This window comes from Zophobas morio, unplaced genomic scaffold (genome assembly GCF_036711695.1).
Source record: "Zophobas morio isolate AGI-343-1 ecotype UQ-CSIRO unplaced genomic scaffold, CSIRO_AGI_Zmor_V1 ptg000078l, whole genome shotgun sequence".
Lineage (NCBI taxonomy): Eukaryota > Metazoa > Arthropoda > Insecta > Coleoptera > Tenebrionidae > Zophobas > Zophobas morio.
Genome location: NW_026972183.1, coordinates 346026 through 366683, shown reverse-complemented (window position 1 = coordinate 366683; position 20658 = coordinate 346026). Strand labels below are relative to the sequence as shown.

The following is a 20658-nucleotide window of genomic DNA, read 5'->3' as shown; positions in this document are numbered from 1 at the left end:
TAAACTAATGCGAGCAGAAAGTGTAGAAATTAAGCCAACAACAATATTAACCCTTATACAGGGTCATTATAAAATATTGTAGTCGAAGAAGGCCATGATTTTGGTGACATTTTGTGCCGCCTTTTTCAGTTTTGTGGAAAGGATTACACTAATATTGGAATTTTTATTTTTAGCGCCACATTAGTTGACATTAGCACCAGTGTTGCCACTTCTACCGAATTTTCGGTAGATCTACCGATTTTGGGCTCTGTCTACCGATCTACCGATTGAAACACAAAATCTACCGAAAAGTCTACGATAATTCAAGAATTTATTTTTAATGTATTTATAAATTTTCAATAATTTTTTTTATATAATTCTATTTCTTAATATTTTTTTCAGTATAGATTTAGTTCTGCGGATTTGTTTAGTTCCCTCTATTACGCACCAGCGTAACCACTATACATTTTTACAGATAGCGCCAAATATCTATTCTTTTTAAGCGCGTTATAATTAAAAGGGGATTTTTTTTTAATTAGTTAGACAAAATTCAGTATATCCCCGAAACAGTTCAGCACCTGAGGCAATAATTAAGGGGAATATTATAGTTTCATTGTGTTTTTATTTTTAACAAAATGTTCCTACTACCTTTAGCATGCTTACTCATAGATATATTTTTTTAAATGATCTATGTTAATATTTGTTTTTTATTTGTTTCTTTTTAATAACAAAATATTTCTACCTTCTTCATATATGATAAAAAAAAAACGTACCTATTATTTATGTGTAATACCTTTTCTATCACAAAAAACCGATCTACCGAAAAAATGCCGAAATTTACCGAAAATTATCCAAGAAATCTACCGATAGTAAGTAAAACGGCGTGGCAACGCTGATTAGCACAGACATTATTAATTCTGTCAGATGTCAATAATTTTTTCGTTTGTACTGGTACGTTTTCCCTCACTTTGTGCGTTAATTGACTTGTCTTGTTTTCATTTTTGCTGTCTTCCCCATTGTTAGAACTTTAATAAGTGTCTCAAAAAACAGTTTTTATCAAAACTACAGATCATTGTGGAATAATCTCAGGTAATGAACAGAGAGGAATAACTATGGTTAGTGTTACAAATGATTTTTTTAGTTCTTTGGCGCAATCATCATGCCTATTACCGTAATGGGGTGTTAAATGAGGATGGGGATGGAGTGTACTCTGTGGAGGCGTCTAAAAACGAGTATCTAGTGAAATGTTCTGTTGTCATTGATGAAGAATCTTTGAAGACGCTATATGGCGAATTATGGCCAGATTTAACGACACTGGTAGCATTTCTAAGTGAAAACCGACGGGGAGACCTCAAGTTAGTGAAGACGTTGTTGAAGATTTAAGGATGAGAATGGAACAAAGTCCGAATAAAGCTTTGTCAAAAATCTTTACTGTCCGGAGTACCATACAGCCCATGTCAGAAAATCGTAAAAGAGAAGTTACATATGCATCCATACAAGATTTTGTTGGTTCAGGAGCTGCAACCAGCTGATTTTCCTTGCCGCGTTGGGTATTGTAGTTGGTTTCAAGCTGATATGGACGATAACGGGATTCTCGATTTGTCGTTCTTTTCTGATGAAGCCTGGTTTCATCTGTTAGGCTATTATGTCAACTGACAGAACTTCAGAATTTGGTGTATAGAAAATACTCACGCTTTTGAAGAAACACCATCACACGCAATGAAGGTTGGTGTGTGGTTAGCTGTTTCCAGACGACGATTCATAGGCCTGATACTTTTTCAAGTAAATGAATGTGATCAATAAACAAAATTAGATGTAGAAAGTGTATGTAGGTACTGCAATAAAGTTTTTTATTTTCAGTAACTTTCATTTTTCTTTCGGTGTTAGTTGCATTTTCTTAATTTAAAACTTACTTCAACTTACTGTTTAGTAATAATTGTAATTTTACTATTAGGAAAGTTAAAAATCTTTATTAAACATTCTGTTGTTTCAAGAGATCTCATAATCATCTACAGAACTCTTAACACTATGCTCCTGAAATTTTATTGGTTTTTTCATCTTTTTTGTTATAGAAATTTTGAAAAATCTTGATATTAGGATGGCCATGTGGGCGTGTTTTGGGTAGAACCTCTTTGACATTCCTGTTATGCAGATCTGGCATGTTTCAGATATCTAGAAACTGCAAAGCTGAAGGTAATGTTTGGACATAGCAGTTTTCACCTATTGTAGGGATGAAGATCAAGGCTTTCAGTTGTAAGGTGACCAGACGTACTCCTTTGAGGAGGACAGTCCTCCTTTCATGTATGCTGTCCTCCTAGCGTAAATGTCCTCCTCGTGTCCTCCTCAAATAAAAAATATCCTCCTTTTTGATTGATCAATTAAGTTGCTTTACTTTTTTACGGTTTACGTTAGTTCTATGGTAAATTAATTTAAATCTAGAAAATTTACTGTAGTTGTGTTCGTATTCCGAGTGCAAACCTCAGTGAATGGACAAAACATACAGAAGATCTTGATGTTATGAATTGGACTTTACTGAGATCAAATTTTACGTGGGAAGAAGTTCAGACGACGATACAATTTGCATTGGAAAAATGTAATTGTGTTATTGACGACAATCGTTTATTCGACGCAATACGGAGATTACAAATTTATTGCAACACAAAATTTGAAGAGTGGAACGAACAAATAATGGACTGTGATAAAAGATGGCTTGTTGTATTCAACCATTTTAAAAATCAGTATATTCCGTGTGAAAATTTAAAAATATTAGTTGAATTATTTCTTTGTTTGCCAGGCACAAACGAGTCGGTCGAAAGAGTCTTCTCCATTGTTAATGACGTTTGGACTACCGAAAAATCGCGCTTAACAGTAGAGACTCTTTCGGCAATGACTGTTGTAAAATGTAACATTAATATGACATGTCAGGAGTTTTCTAAAATGTTATCAGAAAATGAAGTACTTTAAAAAAAAAAACATTCTAGTGATAAGTATACATAGTAATTTCTATAGTTTACCTTATTAACCCATGTAAATTAGTATTAAAAAGTTAAAAAAAATCCATGTGTATTTTATTATTATTATTATTACGCGTCCTCCTCAGCAATTTTGAAATTCTGGTCACCTTATCAGTTGTGTTTTTTCAAGAGAAAAGCACCGGTTACAAACCATGTCTGCACCAATATTTTGACGATTCCTTACAATTTACAAACAGAACTTTCGCGGGATCACAACTTTGGCAAAATTATTTACTGCAAAAACTCATTAGGTACTCATAGTGTTCGTTAACTGTGATAAGACTTGCTCTGCCATTGTCCATTACGTGATTTTTCACAATTTTTACCTTCAGGGTACCTATAAAAATGTAATTTTTTAAATAATTACCGTGTTCATTGGTTTCGACAAACTTAACCTCACTTTTTGGATTTCATTATTTGAAAAATTATTGCTTCTTTGCAAAACAGACCAGATGATTTATTCTGTTCAACTCCAATCGACTTTCCAAGGTGTAATTCATGACAAAGCCCTTAAACGTTTTTCATAGGTGAGTTGACTAGAGTATTTTATAATGACCCTGTATAAATCAGAAATAAATTTTCCAATTTGTTATTTTTTCCTTCAACTGATTGTTTCCTAGCAGTATAGACATTCAATAAACGCAACACCTTAAGTTTCGAAAACTTAATGCACAAAAAACAAACATAACCTGGAATTTAGTTACTTTTCAAGTTAATCCTTGATTGAAAAATAATCATAGTTACAATGGCACCCGTTACCAAAGCAACGACACCATTATAAAAACAAAAAATCAACACACCTTGTTTGTCAATGTTCCGAAAGTCACATTTCTTCCGTCAATTTTTTTTGTTGCTGTTACTAAGAATCAGATAATGGACCCTGAAGAAAGAAATTTGAGCTTCAACGAAACCACCAAAAAGTGGCATTGGTCTCCACCTAAGACAATAGAATACCACAGGCGTGACCACCGGGAGACGCTAGACCTGCTGAAAAAACTAATTCAGTGCCCGGGTAAGTAGCACATGCGCAGAAATATTTTACAGTTACACACGGGTTTTTCAAGCGTGAAAACGGCACTACCATTTACTAATTTGTATTTGTTCAACTTGAACTACTTGCTTAGACCTCCAAGTGGAACACATTGCTCCCCTACGACCCATGCCCAAACCCTTACCCCTAGCCCTCAACTCCCTAAAAACCGAGTCTGCTGTCGAATCCATGTTCCCGTTCGGCAGCACCCTGGACCCCAAACCCCCCAAATTCGAACTCATGGAAACCTACCTCACCCCCAACAAAAACAACAAAAAGTGGGTAAAAGCCAAACTTATCCACGTCGGCGAAGACGTCGTCCACCTCGCCGACAACCAAACCTTCAACGACATAATAACCACCAAAAAAAACATAGCCTACCCTGAACCGCCCACCCGAGTCCTAGAGGTTGGCAGCCGTGTCGTGGCTTTGAAAAAACAACTATCGACCACCGGCGAACTGTCACGAGGACGACGCAAGCACGAAAAGGGCGTGGTTATGGAATTTCCAACCAACCAGAACCTACAAAGGTCTGTCAAAGTAACGACTCGGCGCGTGTAATGTCGCGATTGGTTGTAGATATTTGGTGGTTTTCGACGACGGCGACTGGGCTTACGTGAAGCCGGATGAAGTGTGGCTTCTGTGTTATCAAAGTCCGAGGGCTTGGGACGACGTACCTGAGGAAAATAAGCACATCGTGAGATACTTTTTACACGGGTTATATCAAGCAATAACGGACTTCGAAAAGGGTGATTTGGTCGTGTACGAAATGAGACCCAATGGTAAGTTACGTGGTATGACTAACACGTTTTTTTATGACACTTTTCAGAATACCAACATGGCGTCGTTATAAAAGTTGACGTTTCTATCTTGTACGTGTGGTTTTCTAAATATTGTAAGTGTGTGACACTTTATAAAGGTCTTGCAAGTTTTAGAGGTTGTTGACAGTTTGTTCTATTTTTAATAAATAATTTATTTTATTTGTGTTATTACGATTAAAATTAGTACATCGCCAGGAGACACTCTGTTATCACCACAGTAGATCAGAATTTTGCAATTCACAGTTATCCACAAGTGAATTGCAAAATTTTTATTTCACTCTTAATATTTTTAAATCACTCACAAAAAAATAAAAAAACAACCTCAGGAACATAAATATTTTGCTTATTATTTTTAATAGTTTTCACAGAATACAATTTATTTACAATTTTCACTAAAAGGTTGCTGCAACTAAATCAGTATTGTTTGACATATGTATTTGTTTGGCTCTGTGAGACGTCAATTTGGGAATTGTATAAATCCCACACCAATATAATTCCAAAGTGTGTTTCGGAAACTATTTACTACAGATTATTTCGATACGAGTGCAAGAACCAACTGTGAAACACTATTTTATTTAAAATGAAAAATTTGCTAAGGTGTTCTTTTAAACAAACTTCCACAACACATCTCCCCTGTATTCCAGCCTCTTCAACAATCATTAAGTGATGTGAGTTACCGGAAACTCACCTTGAAAGAACACAACTGTTTATGGTATGTTTGTGGATACTCATTAATATGAAAATTCTTACACCACCACTTCTGCGAAGTTTGTTGTGAACTTTGCACATTCTTACGAAATGGTACATACAGGTATATATGTATATAATCCCGGAACTTTGGCACGGTCGGCACACTATGGCAACACTGTAGTAGATCAAACGCATAAATTAGTCAGTTTCGCACATAAGGAAAATACGGCATAGTTCAGCCCCTCGACGATAGATGGCCAAACAAAATTTAATTATATTTAAAAGGCACTTTGGCATTTATATTTAAAATGTTATAATTAATAAAGTTTGCGGTAAGTTTCAACAAAATTGTAAATCCAAAAAACAAAAGGATTTGTGTTACGTATAAGAATATTCTAAGTACGTCACCCCTAGAATTACTTTTTTAAAAAATAAAACATTTCGACACAATTGTTTGTATCTGGAAATTCAAAGTGGTTTTAGATGTTCCAATAGCCCAAGTCAAGCGGAAATTGAAACCTTTAACAAATAGAAAATACTAGGGAAGTAAAGGCATTATTTGTTGTCTTTATTTCGCATTTTGCTAACAGTGACCGGGACTAAAGTGTGTGCCAAACTACCTGTTGTATGCGTTCGGTACGCATTTAACAGGGAGTTTCGCATGACATTTATTTTCCCCCAAAATTTTAAATCAAAAAGGAAGTGATTTTTAAGAACAAAACACTCTATGTTACTCATAAGAATATTCTAAGCACGCTGATTATACTGTATTTGCTTAAAAAACTAGGAATTTCTATGGGATAGATTGTATCTGGGTGTGCTAATGGTTTTCGATGTTCCAATAGCCCAATTCAAGCGGGAATTAATATTACCTACAAGATATTCCTAATATAAATACAAAATTTGACAACAATCGGTGGCTCGTAGATTATCTGTATCATAATTCATAAAAATCCGGGACCGCAGACAGATGTACAGACAGACGGCCAGACAGACAGAAACGGGACACCTTCGTACTGTAGGTGTCACGGAAGGTAGAGAAAACGTAAAAGTAGAGAAAACCGCTTTTTTTAGATTTACAGTTTTGTGGAAAAATACAAATCATGCGAAACTGCCTGTTAAATACGTACCGCATGCATGCAACAGGCATTTTGGCACAAACTTATTTACCTGACAGTGTCAGCAAAATGCGAAAATTATGACAATTAATGACGTTTTTAGTTTCCAAGTATGCCACTCTTGCTGAAATTTTAAATTTTCGCTTGAATTGGTCCATTACACCATTAAAAACCTCTAATTAGTTTGTCCAATAAATACGTAAATCCCTGGCAATTTAAGCAAAATGCTAAAGTAGTGAAACTTAATTTTGTTTTTACTTCCCTAATCACTTCTGTTTGCTAAAGATGTCAATTTCCGCCTGAGTGGGTCTGTTAGGACATCAGCACCCACTTAACATGTCCAGACACAATTCATAAAGTGGAAATATACTTTTTTTTTTAAACACATACTGCAGACTACTTACATTTAACTTGCTCAGAATATTCTTATGCGTAATATGAAGCCTTTTGTTGTTAAAAATCCCTTTTTTTGATGATGAAATATTATAGGAAAAAAAAACATGCGAAACTGCATGTTAAATACGTACCGTATGCATGCAACAGGCAGTTTAGCACCAAAGATACCTGTCAACGTCATCAAAATACGAAAATTATTCCAATTAATTACACCCTAACTTCCCTAGTATCTCCTGTTTGTTTAAGATGTAAATTACAGTTTGTATTAGGCTATTGAAACATTAATAAACCGATTATTACGTTCAAATACATTACTTACTGCAGAAGTTGCTTGTTTTCGAAAAAATTCAGTAAGTACTGCATTATGCGTACTGTACGCAAGCAGCAACAGTTTGACACACACGCTAAAATTTATCAAAATGTCATAGTCAGCAAAATGAGAAAATTATGACAATTAATGACGTTTTTAATTTCTAAGGGTGGGTTTTTCCATCTCTAGTTAACTTACGGTTTAACCTAACTCACAGTTAACTAGGCCTGCAGTGTTTTTCCATTTTCGTTAACTAACAGTTTAAAGTTAACTTCTAATTTCATTTAACCAGAACTCAAAGTATCAGTTAACTAATAGTTTCATATTTTGACGTTTGATTTTATAAAACAGTCATCAGTAAAATGATGGATTTCATCGATATTAACGTTTATAGCGACGATGAGGAGGTGCCTGTACGAAAACAAAGAATTTTAAGGGAACGTATAAACCATTTTGAAAAATGGGATAGAAAAGAATTTGTCGAAGTTTGTATAAATGAATAAAGACCAGCGAACAGTAAGATAAATATATTGCTAGTGACAAGTGTTAGATAAATAAGAATAATAAGAATGGAATAGTATATGACCGTGCGGTCGAGATAGTTGAATGTTAGTTACGAATTGAGAATTGAGAATTGAATGTGTACGAATGAGTTAAGAATTAAGAATGAATGCTACCCTGTGTCTCAAGGTGGGGGTGGCTCTGGCTCCCACCCTTACGGGTGGGGAGGGGTGAAACAGGTCCCCGCCAGAGGCTCTAACAGAATTCTTACAAAGATAAACGTTTGCAACTTTTTTTTTAAATTGGCGTATTTGCATTTTAAAATTTGGACCCCTTTAAATTGCCCCCAACAGTGGAATTGAATTCATCTGCAATGGTACGCCAGGAATTTGCCTTCTGCTCCCATGTTACCTGGCCACTTTTTTTGCATTCAATTATATTTCTATTTTTATGAACCAATTGGCTCAAAATCCTTTCCTCTTCTTTCGTAAAGTTAGAACACCGCTTTGTTTTCTCTGTGTTACTCATTTTTGTACAAAATAATCACACCAGAAGAATTTGAATGACATTTATCACAATAAACAACAGATTTGTGAAACGTTGCCATAGATACCAAATATAAATCATAGTTAACTGTTAGTTTTCTAACCAGATTTACAAATTTGTTGGAAAAACGCATTCAAAATTAACTGCTAGTTAACTTGGAGTTAAAGTTAACTAAAAGTTACGAAACCAGAGGTTAACTACATTTTGGAAAAACCCACCCTAAGTATATCACTTTTGCTGAAATTTTAAGTTTTCGCTTGAATTGGACTTTTACACCATTAAAAACCTCTAATTAGTTTGTCCAATAAATACGTAAATCCCTGGCAACTTAAGCAAAATGCGAAAGTAATGAAACTTAATTTTGTTTTTACTTCCCTAATCACTTCTGTTTGCTAAAGATGTCAATTTCCGACTGAGTAGGTCTGTTAGGACATCAGCACCCACTTAACATGTTCAGACACAATTCATAATGTAGAAATATTCTTTTTTTTTAATAACAAAACATAGACTGCATAACACTTACACTTAGCTTGCTCAGAATATTCTCACGCGTAATATAAAATCTTTTGTTGTTAAAAATCCCTTTTTTTAAAGATGAATTATTTTAGGAAAATATAAAAATCATGCGAAACTGCCTGTTAAATACGTACCGTATGCATGCAACAGGCAGTTTGGCACCCAAAATACCTGTCAAGGTCATCAAAATACGAAAATAATTACAATTAATTACACCCTTACTTCCCTAGTATCTCCTGTTTGTTTAAGATGTAAACTCCAGTTTTTATTAGGCCTTTGAAACATTAATAAACCGATTATTTCGTTCAGATACATTATTTACTGCAGAAGTTGCTTGTTTTCGAAAAAATTAAGTAAGTACTGCATATTGCGTACTGCACGCAAGCAGCAATATTCTAACCATTTTTGACACACACGTTAAAATCTATCAAAATATCATAGTCAGCAAAATGCGAAAATTATGACAATTAATGACGTTTTTAGATTCCAAGTATGTCACTCTTGCTGAAATTTTAAATTTTCGTTTGAATTGGACAATTACACCATTAAAAACCTCTAATTAATTTGTCCTATAAATACGTAAATCCCTAGCAACTTAAGCAAAATGCTGAAGTAGTGAAACTTAATTTTGTTTTTACTTCCCTAATCACTTCTGTTTGCTAAAGATGTCAATTTCCGACTGAGTAGGTCTGTTAGGACATCAGCACCCACTTAACATATCCAGACACAATTCATAATGTAGAAATATACTTTATTTTTAATAACAAAACATATACTGCATATTACTTACACTTAGCTTGCTCAGAATATTCTTACGCGTAATATAAACTCTTTTGTTGTTAAAAATCCCTTTTTTTAGAGATGAAATATTTTAGGAAAAAATGAAAATCATGCGAAACTGCCTGTTAAATGAGTACCGTATGCATGCAACAGGCAGTTTGGCACCAAAGATACCTGTCAAGGTCATCAAAATACGAAAATTATTACAATTAATTACACCTTTACTTCCCTAGTATCTCCTGTTTGTTTAAGATGTAAATTACAGTTTGTATTAGGCTATTGAAATATTAATAAACCGATTATTACGTTCAAATACATTACTTACTGCAGAAGTTGCTTGTTTTCGAAAAAATTAAGTAAGTACTGCATTATGCGTACGTACGCAAGCAGCAACAGTTTGACACAGACGCTAAAATTTATCAAAATGTCACAGTCAGCAAAATTTTTTTTTATTTTATTTTATTTTATTCAAATGAGAAAATTATGACAATTAATGACGTTTTTAATTTCTAAGTAAATCACTTTTGCTGAAATTTTAAGTTTTCGCTTGAATTGGACTTTTACACCATTAAAAACCTCTAATTAGTTTGTCCAATAAATCCGTAAATCCCTGGCAACTTAAGCAAATTGAGAAAGTAGTGAAACTCAAGTTTGTTTTTACTTCCCTAACCACTTCTGTTTGCTAAAGATGTCAATTTCCGACTGAGTGGTTCTGTTAGGACATCAGCATCCATTTAAGATGTCCAGACACAATTCATAATGCAGAAATATTCTTTTTTTTTAATAAAAAAACATATACTGCAAAATACTTACACTTAGTTTGCTCAGAATATTCTTACGCGTAATATAGAGTCTTTTGTTGTTAAAAATCCCTTTTTTTAACGATGAAATATTTTAGGAAAAAATAAAAATCATGCGAAACTGCCTGTTAAATGCGTACCGCATGCATGCAATAGGCAGTTTGGCACCCAAGATACCTGTCAAGGTCATTAAAATGCGAAAATTATTACAAGTAATTACACCCTTACTTCCCTAGTATCTCCTGTTTGTTTAAGATGTAAACTCCAGTTTGTATTAGGTTATTGAAACATTAATAAATCGATTTTTACGTTCAGATACATTATTTACTGCAGAAGTTGCTTGTTTTCGAAGAAATTAAGTAAGTACTGCATTATGCGTACTGTACGCAAGCAGCAACAATTTGACACACACGCTCAAATTTATCAAAATGTCACAGTCAGCAAAATGAGAAAATTTTGACAATTAATGACGTTTTTAATTTCTAAGTATATCACTTTTGCTGAAATTTTAAGTTTTCGCTTGAATTGGACTTTTACACCATTAAAAACCTCTAATTAGTTTGTCCAAGAAATACGTAAATCCCTGGCAACTTAAGCAAAATGCGAAAGTAGTGAAACTTAATTTTGTTTTTAATTCCCTAACCACTTCTGTTTGCTAAAGATGTCAATTTCCGACTGAGTGGGTCTGTTAGGACATCAGCACCCACTTAACATGTCCAGACACAATTCATAATGTAGAAATATACTTTTTACTTCCCGAGCGTAAGCAAAGGAAGTATTGTAATCGAGTCCGTCGGCCGACTCTCTACTTTTACGTTTTCTCGATCTTTCATGACCCCTAGAAGACGAAGAAATAGGTCTCCCATTTCCGTCTGTCTGTCCGTCTGTCCGTCTGTCCGTCTGTCCGTCCGTCTGTCCGTCTGTCCGTCTGTCCGTCCGTCTGTCCGTCTGTCCGTCTGTCCGTCCGTCTGTCCGTCTGTCCGTCCGTCTGTCCGTCTGTTGTCCCGGATTTTTATTAGACAGATAATCTCCGAAAGTACTCGACCGATTGTTGTGAAATTTTGTACTTATATTAAGAATATCATGTAGATGGTAAAACGCTAACCAAAATTTGTCTAATCATCCCCACCACTAATGCGATGACGTCACTTCAAAATTGTACATAGTAAATGGGTTTTCAATTGTATAAAATAACATAGTCCTACACATGTAGTTTACAACTCCGAATCGACTTTTCACCCGAAACGTCCAGATTTTTGGAAAAAAAATCAAAATTATAAAACAACATTTTGAAATTTAATTTTTAATCTGCTAACCAGAATGCTTTGAAATGTTGCAGATGTTTTAAGGCTATAAAGAGCATCATAAATCTTTAGTCAAAAAATATTTGCTTACCCCCTCCAAAAACTTGATGACGTCAGCTCAAAAGTTTGTGGAATAAATCATATCTAAAATGTACAAAATATGATGAGTCTGTACTTGTGATCTATCACTCCATTCATATTTTTTGGATTTGCATATACAGGGTGACTCAAAAAAATTAATGAATGCGTAAATATATTTTATTGATTTAATCAGGAACTACAAAACCGAATGCTCTGAAATCTTGCAGATGTTTTAAGGTCATAAAGAGCATAATAAATGTTTAGTCAAAATATATTTGCTTATCCCCTCCAAACACTTGATGACGTCAGCTCGAAAGTTTGCCGAATAAATCTTATCTAAACTGTACAAAATATGATGAGTCTGTACTTGTAATTTATCACTCCATTCATATTTTTTGGATTTGCATATACAGGGTGACTCAAAAAAATTAATGAATGCGTAAATTTATTTTTTCGATTTAATCATGAACTGCAAAACCGAATGCTTTGAAATCTTGCAGATGTTTTAAGGTTATAAAGAGCATAATAAATGTTTAGTCAAAATACATTTGCTTATCCCCTCCAAAAAATTGATGACGTCAGCTCGAAAGTTTGCCGAATAAATCATATCTAAAATGTACAAAATATGATGAGTCTGTACTTGTGATCTATCACTCCATTCATATTTTTTGGATTTGCATATACAGGGTGACTCAAAAAAATTAATGAATGCGTAAATTTATTTTACTGATTTACTCAGAAACAACAAAACCGAATTCTTTGAAATCCACTGCGAAAAAAAAACATAATAGGCATGCAGTCGTCACGTTTCCGACAGCGAGGGAAGTACTGTCGAAACTCTTTAGACCAATTTTTTTTAAATAACAAAACATATACTGCATAATACTTACACTTAGCTTGCTCAGAATATTCTTACGCGTAATATAAAGTCTTTTGTTGTTAAAAATTCCTTTTTTTAACGATGAAATATTTTAGGAAAAAATAAAAATTATGCAAAACTGCCTGTTAAATGCGTACCGTATGCATGCAACAGGCAGTTTGGCACCAAAAATACCTGTCAAGGTCGGTCATCAAAATACGAAAATTATTACAATCAATTACACCCTTACTTCCCTAGTATCTTCTGTTTGTTTAAGATGTAAATTGCAGTTTGTATTAGGCTTTTGAAACATTAATAAACCGATTATTAGGTTCAGATACATTATTTACTGCAGAAGTTGCTTTTTTTCGAAAAAATTAAGTAAGTACTGCATTATGCGTACTGTACGCAAGCAACAACAATTTGACACACACGCTCAAATTTATCAAAATGTCACAGTCAGCAAAATGAGAAAATTTTGACAATTAATGACGTTTTTAATTTCTAAGTATATCACTTTTGCTGAAATTTTAAGTTTTCGCTTGAATTGGACTTTTACACCATTAAAAACCTCTAATTAGTTTGTCCAAGAAATACGTAAATCCCTGGCAACTTAAGCAAAATGCGAAAGTAGTGAAACTTAATTTTGTTTTTAATTCCCTAACCACTTCTGTTTGCTAAAGATGTCAATTTCCGACTGAGTAGGTCTGTTAGGACATCAGCATCCATTTAACATGTCCAGACACAATTCATAATGCAGAAATTTCCTTTTTTTTTATAAAAAAACATATACAGCATAATACTTACACTTAGTTTGCTCAGAATATTCTTACGAGTAATATAAAGTCTTTTGTTGTTAAAAATCCCTTTTTTTAGAGATGAAATATTTTAGGAAAAAATAAAAATCATGCGAAACTGCCTGTTAAATGCGTACCGTATGCATGCAACAGGCAGTTTAGCACCAAAGATACCTGTCAAGGTCGGTCATCAAAATACGAAAATTATTACGATCAATTACACCCTTACTTCCCTAGTATCTTCTGTTTGTTTAAGATGTAAATTGCAGTTTGTATTAGGCTTTTGAAACATTAATAAACCGATTATTACGTTCAGATACATTATTTACTGCAGAAGTTGCTTGTTTTCGAAAAAATTAAGTAAGTACTGCATTATGCGTACTGTACGCAAGCAGCAACAGTTTGACACACACGCTAAAATTTATAAAATGTCATAGTCAGCAAAATGAGAAAATTTTGACAATTAATGACATAGTCAGCAAAATGAGAAAATTTTGACAATTAATGACGTTTTTAATTTCTAAGTATATCACTTTTGCTGAAATTTTAAGTTTTCGCTTGAATTGGACCATCCCACCATTAAAAACCTCTAATTAGTTTGTCCAATAAATACGTAAATCCATGGCAACTTAAGCTAAATGCGAAAGTGGCGAAACTTAATTTTGTTTTTACTACCTTAACCACTTCTCTTTGCTAATGATGTGAATTTCCGACTAAGTAGGTCTGTTAGGACATCAGCACCCACTTAACATGTCCAGACACAATTCATAAAGTAGAAATATATTTTTTTTTAATAACAAAACATATACTGCATAATACTTACACTTAACTTGCTCAGAATATTCTTACGCGTAATATAGGGTCTTTGTTGTCAAAAATCCCTCTTTTTAACCATGAAATATTTTAGGAAAAAATAAAAATCATGCGAAACTGCCTGTTAAATGCGTGCCGTATGCATGCAACAGGCAGTTTGGCACCCAAGATACCTGTCAAGGTCATAAAAATACGAAAATTATTACAATTAATTACACCCTTACTTCCCTAGTATCTCCTGTTTGTTTAAAATGTAAATTACAGTTTGTATTAGGCTATTGAAACATTAATAAACCGATTATTACGTTCAAAAACATCATTTACTGCAGAAGAGTTGCTTGTTTTCCAAAAAATTAAGTATGTACTGCATAATGCGTACTGTACGCAAGCGGCAACAGTTTGACATACACGTTAAAATTTATCAAAATGTCATAGTGTGCAAAATGAGAAAATTATGACAATTAATGACGTTTTTAATTTCTAAGTATATCACTTTTGCTGAAATTTTAAGTTTTCGCTTGAATTGGACCATTACACCATTAAAAACCTCTAATTAGTTTGTCCAATAAATACGTAAATCCATGGCAACTTAAAACTAAATGCGAAAGTAGTGAAACTTAATTTTGTTTTTACTTCCTTAACCACTTCTGTTTGCTAATGATGTGAATTTCCGACTGAGTAGGTCTGTTAGGACATCAGCATCCATTTAACATGTCCATACACAATTCATAATGCAGAAATATTCTTTTTTTTTTAATAACAAAACATATCCAGCATAATACTTACACTTAGCTTGCTCAGAATATTCTTACGCGTAATATAAAGTCTTTTGTTGTTAAAAATCCCTTTTTTTAACGATGAAATATTTTAGGAAAAAATAAAAATCATGCGAAACTGCCTGTTAAATGCGTACCGTATGCATGTAACAGGCAGTTTGGCACCAAAGATACCTGTCAAGGTCGGTCATCAAAATACGAAAATTATTACAATCAATTACACCCTTACTTCCCTAGTATCTCCTGTTTGTTTAAGATGTAAATTGCAGTTTGTATTAGGTTATTGAAACATTAATAAACCGATTTTTACGTTCAGATACATTATTTACTGCAAAACTTGCTTGTTTTCGAAAAAATTTAGTAAGTACTGCATAATGCGTACTGTACGCAAGCAGCAACAGTTTGACACACACGTAAAAATCAACCAAATGTCCTAGTCAGCAAAATGCGAAAATTATAACAATTAATGACGTTTTTAATTTCTAAGTGTATCACATTTGCGGAAATTTTCAATTTTCGCTTGAATTGGACCATTACACCATTAAAAATCTCCAATTAGTTTGTCCAATAAATACGTAAATCCCTGGCAACTTAAGCAAAATGCGAAAGTAGGGAAACTTAATTTTGTTTTTACTTCCCTAACCACTTCTGTTTGCTAAAGATGTCAATTTCCGACTGAGTAGGTCTGTTAGGACATCAGCATCCATTTAACATGTCCAGACACAATTCATAAAGCAGAAATTTTCTTTTTTTTTTATAAAAAAAACATATACAGCATAATACTTACACTTAGTTTGCTCAGAATATTCTTACGAGTAACATAAAGTCTTTTGTTGTTAAAAATCCCTTTTTTTAGAGATGACATATTTTAGGAAAAAATAAAAATTATGCGAAACTGCCTGTTAAATGCGTACCGTATGCATGCAACAGGCAGTTTGGCACCAAAAATACCTGTCAAGGTCGGTCATCAAAATACGAAAATTATTACAATCAATTACACCCTTACTTCCCTAGTATCTCCTGTTTGTTTAAGATGTAAATTGCAGTATGTATTAGGCTTTTGAAACATTAATAATCCGATTTTTATGTTCAGTTACATTATTTACTGCAGAAGAGTTGCTAGTTTTCGAAAAAATTAAGTATGTACTGCATAATGCGTACTGTACGCAAGCGGCAACAGTTTGACACACACGTTAAAATTTATCAAAATATCAAAGTCAGCAAAATGAGAAAATTATGACAATTAATGACGTTTTTAATTTCCAAGTATATGACTTTTGCTGAAATTTTAAGTTTTCGCTTGAATTGGACCATTGCACCATTAAAAACCTCTAAATAGTTTGTCCAATAAATACGTAAATCCATGGCAACTTAAGCTAAATGCGAAAGTAGTGAAACTTAATTTTGTTTTTACTTCCTTAACCACTTCTGTTTGCTAATGATGTGAATTTCCGACTGAGTAGGTCTGTTAGGACATCAGCACCCACTTAACATGTCCAGACACAATTCATAATGTAGAAATATACTTTTTTTTAAATAACAAAACATATACTGCATAATACTTACACTTAGCTTGCTCAGAATATTCTTACGCGTAATATAAAGTCTTTTGTTGTTAAAAATCCCTTTTTTTAGAGATCAAATATTTTAGGAAAAAATAAAAATCATGCGAAACTGCCTGTTAAATGCGTACCGTATGCATGCAACAGGCAGTTTGGCACCAAAGATACCTGTCAAGGTCATCAAAATACGAAAATTATTACAATTAATTACACCCTTACTTCCCTAGTATCTCCTGTTTGTTTAAGATGTAAATTGCAGTTTGTATTAGGCTTTTGAAACATTAATAAACCGATTGTTACGTTCAGATACATTATTTACTGCAGAAGTTGCTTCTTTTCGAAAAAATTAAGTAAGTACTGCATTATGCGTACTGTACGCAAGCAGCAACAATTTGACACACACGCTCAAATTTATCAAAATGTCACAGTCAGCAGAATGAGAAAATTTTGAAAATTAATGACGTTTTTAAATTCTAGGTATATCACTTTTGCTGAAATTTTAAGTTTTCGCTTGAATTGGACCATTACACCATTAAAAACCTCTAAATAGTTTGCCCAATAAATACGTAAATCCATGGCAACTTAAGCTAAATACGAAAGTGGCGAAATTTAATTTTGTTTTTACTTCCTTAACCACTTCTGTTTGCTAAAGATGTGAATTTCCGACTGAGTAGGTCTGTTAGGACATCAGCACCCACTTAACATGTCCAGACACAATTCATAATGTAGAAATATACTTTTTTTTAAATAACAAAACATATACTGCATAATACTTACACTTAGCTTGCTCAGAATATTCTTACGCGTAATATAAAGTCTTTTGTTGTTAAAATCCCTTTTTTTAGAGATGAAATATTTTAGGAAAAAATAAAAATCATGCGAAACTGCCTGTTAAATGCGTACCGTATGCATGCAACAGGCAGTTTGGCACCAAAGATACCTGTCAAGGTCATCAAAATACGAAAATTATTACAATTAATTACACCCTTACTTCCCTAGTATCTCCTGTTTGTTTAAAATGTAAATTACAGTTTGTATTAGGCTATTGAAACATTAATAAACCGATTATTACGGTCAAATACATTATTTACTGCAGAAGAGTTGCTTGTTTTCGAAAAAATTAAGTATGTACTGCATAATGCGTACTGTACGCAAGCGGCAACAGTTTGACACACACGTTAAAATTTATCAAAATGTCATAGTGTGCAAAATGAGAAAATTATGACAATTAATGACGTTTTTAATTTCTAAGTATATCACTTTTGCTGAAATTTTAAGTTTTCGCTTGAATTGGACCATTACACCATTAAAAACCTCTAATTAGTTTGTCCAATAAATACGTAAATCCATGGCAACTTAAAACTAAATGCGAAAGTAGTGAAACTTAATTTTGTTTTTACTTCCTTAACCACCTCTGTTTGCTAATGATGTGAATTTCCGACTGAGTAGGTCTGTTAGGACATCAGCACCCACCTAACATGTCCAGACACAATTCATAATGTAGAAATATACTTTTTTTTAAATAACAAAACATATACTGCATAATACTTACACTTAGCTTGCTCAGAAGTTTTTGTTGTTAAAACTCCCTTTTTTTAGAGATGAAATATTTTAGTAAAAAATAAAAATCATGCGAAACTGCCTGTTAAATGCGTACCGTATGCATGCAACAGGCAGTTTAGCACCAAAGATACCTCTCAAGGTCATCAAAATACAAAAATTATTACAATTAATTACACCCTTCATTCCCTAGTATCTCCTGTTTGTTTAAGATGTAAATTGCAGTTTGTATTAGGCTTTTGAAACTGTTAGAATAAGTATTTTTATTTGTGAATTTAAAGTTTGCTTGTTTTTGTTGGGGGACGAATGACGTCAGACGCTGCAAAGCGGATGCAGGTGTCTCGCTCCCTACTCTTTGTTTTATGTCGTTGGAATGTAGTCGAAGTAAGTCTCTGATTGTCGTCGCAAGAAGACGTTTCAATAAAGCTAGACAAGTTTATTCTCCTCAATTAGTTTTGGCCAATTCCAATGTATTCACAGTAGTATTCACAGAAACATTAATAAACCGATTATTACGTTCAGATACATTATTTACTGCAGAAGTTGCTTGTTTTCGAAAAAATTAAGTATGTACTTCATAATGCGTACTGTACGCAAGCGGCAACAGTTTGACACACACGTTAAAATTTATCAAAATGTCATAGTCAGCAAAATGAGAAAATTATGGCAATTAATGAAGTTGTTAATTCCTAAGTATATCATTTTTGCTGAAATTTTTTGTTTTCGTTTGAATTGGACCATTACACCATTAAAAACCTCTAATTAGTTTGTCCAATAAATACGTAAATCCATGGCAACTTAAGCTAAATGCGAAAGTGGCGAAACTTAATTTTGTTTTTACTTCCTTAACCACTTCTGTTTGCTAAAGATGTGAATTTCCGACTGAGTAGGTCTGTTAGGACATCAGCACCCACTTAACATGTCCAGACACAATTCATAATGTAGAAATATACTTTTTTTTAAATAACAAAACATATACTGCATAATACTTACACTTAGCTTGCTCAGAATATTCTTACGCGTAATATAAAGTCTTTTGTTGTTAAAAATCCCTTTTTTTAGAGATCAAATATTTTAGGAAAAAATAAAAATCATGCGAAACTGCCTGTTAAATGCGTACCGTATGCATGCAACAGGCAGTTTGGCACCAAAGATACCTGTCAAGGTCATCAAAATACGAAAATTATTACAATTAATTACACCCTTACTTCCCTAGTATCTCCTGTTTGTTTAAGATGTAAATTGCAGTTTGTATTAGGCTTTTGAAACATTAATAAACCGATTATTACGTTCAGATACATTATTTACTGCAGAAGTTGCTTGTTTTCGAAAAAAATAAGTAAGTACTGCATTATGCGTACTGTACGCAAGCAGCAACAGTTTGACACACACGCTAAAATTTATAAAATGTCATAGTCAGCAAAATGAGAAAATTTTGACAATTAATGACGTTTTTAAATTCTAGGTATATCACTTTTGCTGAAATTTTAAGTTTTCGCTTGAATTGGACCATTACACCATTAAAAACCTCTAATTAGTTTGTCCAATAAATATGTAAATCCATGGCAACTTAAGCTAAATGCGAAAGTAGTGAAACTTAATTTTGTTTTTACTTCATTAACCACTTCTGTTTGCTAATGATGTGAATTTCCGACTGAGTAGGTCTGTTAGGACATCAGCACCCACTTAACATGTCCAGACACAATTCATAATGTAGAAATATACTTTTTTTTAAATAACAAAACATATACTGCATAATACTTACACTTAGCTTGCTCAGAATATTCTTACGCGTAATATAAAGTCTTTTGTTGTTAAAATCCCTTTTTTTAGAGATGAAATATTTTAGGAAAAAATAAAAATCATGCGAAACTGCCTGTTAAATGCGTACCGTATGCATGCAACAGGCAGTTTGGCACCAAAGATACCTGTCAAGGTCATCAAAATACGAAAATTATTACAATTAATTACACCCTTACTTCCCTAGTATCTCCTGTTTGTTTAAGATGTAAATTGCAGTTTGTATTAGGCTTTTGAAACATTAATAAACCGATTATTACGTTCAGATACATTTTTTACTGCAGAAGTTGCTTGTTTTCGAAAAAATTAAGTAAGTACTGCATTATGCGTACTGTACGCAAGCAGCAACAGTTTGACACACACGCTAAAATTTATAAAATGTCATAGTCAGCAAAATGAGAAAATTTTGACAATTAATGACGTTTTTAATTTCTAAGTATATCACTTTTGCTGAAATTTTAAATTTTCGCTTGAATTGGACCATTCCACCATTAAAAACCTCTAATTAGTTTGTCCAATAAATACGTAAATCCATGGCAACTTAAGCTAAATGCGAAAGTGGCGAAACTTAATTTTGTTTTTACTACCTTAACCACTTCTCTTTG

General features: G+C 33.2%; 1 protein-coding gene and 2 long non-coding RNA genes across 3 annotated transcripts; 2 read left to right on the top strand and 1 right to left on the bottom strand.

Moving 5' to 3' along the window:
• The first annotated feature begins 918 nt into the window (after positions 1-918).
• LOC135143914 (uncharacterized) lies at positions 919-1842 on the top strand. The gene is made up of 2 exons (XR_010282947.1): positions 919-1068; positions 1121-1842. It is a non-coding gene; the product is annotated as an uncharacterized LOC135143914 (long non-coding RNA).
• Positions 1394-2501, bottom strand: LOC135143913 (uncharacterized). Its single transcript, XR_010282946.1, has 2 exons — positions 2200-2501; positions 1394-2151 (listed from the first exon to the last, which is right to left on the bottom strand). It is a non-coding gene; the product is annotated as an uncharacterized LOC135143913 (long non-coding RNA).
• A 1322-nt stretch (positions 2502-3823) lies between these two features.
• LOC135143947 (histone-lysine N-methyltransferase eggless-like) lies at positions 3824-5059 on the top strand. Its single transcript, XM_064075848.1, has 4 exons — positions 3824-4005; positions 4118-4553; positions 4603-4805; positions 4853-5059. The coding sequence occupies exons 1-4, from the start codon at positions 3867-3869 to the stop codon at positions 4966-4968; spliced, it is 894 nt and encodes a 297-aa protein (XP_063931918.1). The 5' UTR covers positions 3824-3866; the 3' UTR covers positions 4969-5059.
• Positions 5060-20658: the final 15599 nt, after the last annotated feature.

Coding starts and splice junctions, on each gene's coding strand:
- LOC135143947 (XM_064075848.1), top strand. CDS start 3,867: ATGGACCCTGAAGAAAGAAATTTGAGCTTCAACGAAACCACCAAAAAG. Junction 4,006..4,117: donor AAAACTAATTCAGTGCCCGG/GTAAGTAGCACA, acceptor CTACTTGCTTAG/ACCTCCAAGTGGAACACATT. Junction 4,806..4,852: donor GTACGAAATGAGACCCAATG/GTAAGTTACGTG, acceptor GACACTTTTCAG/AATACCAACATGGCGTCGTT.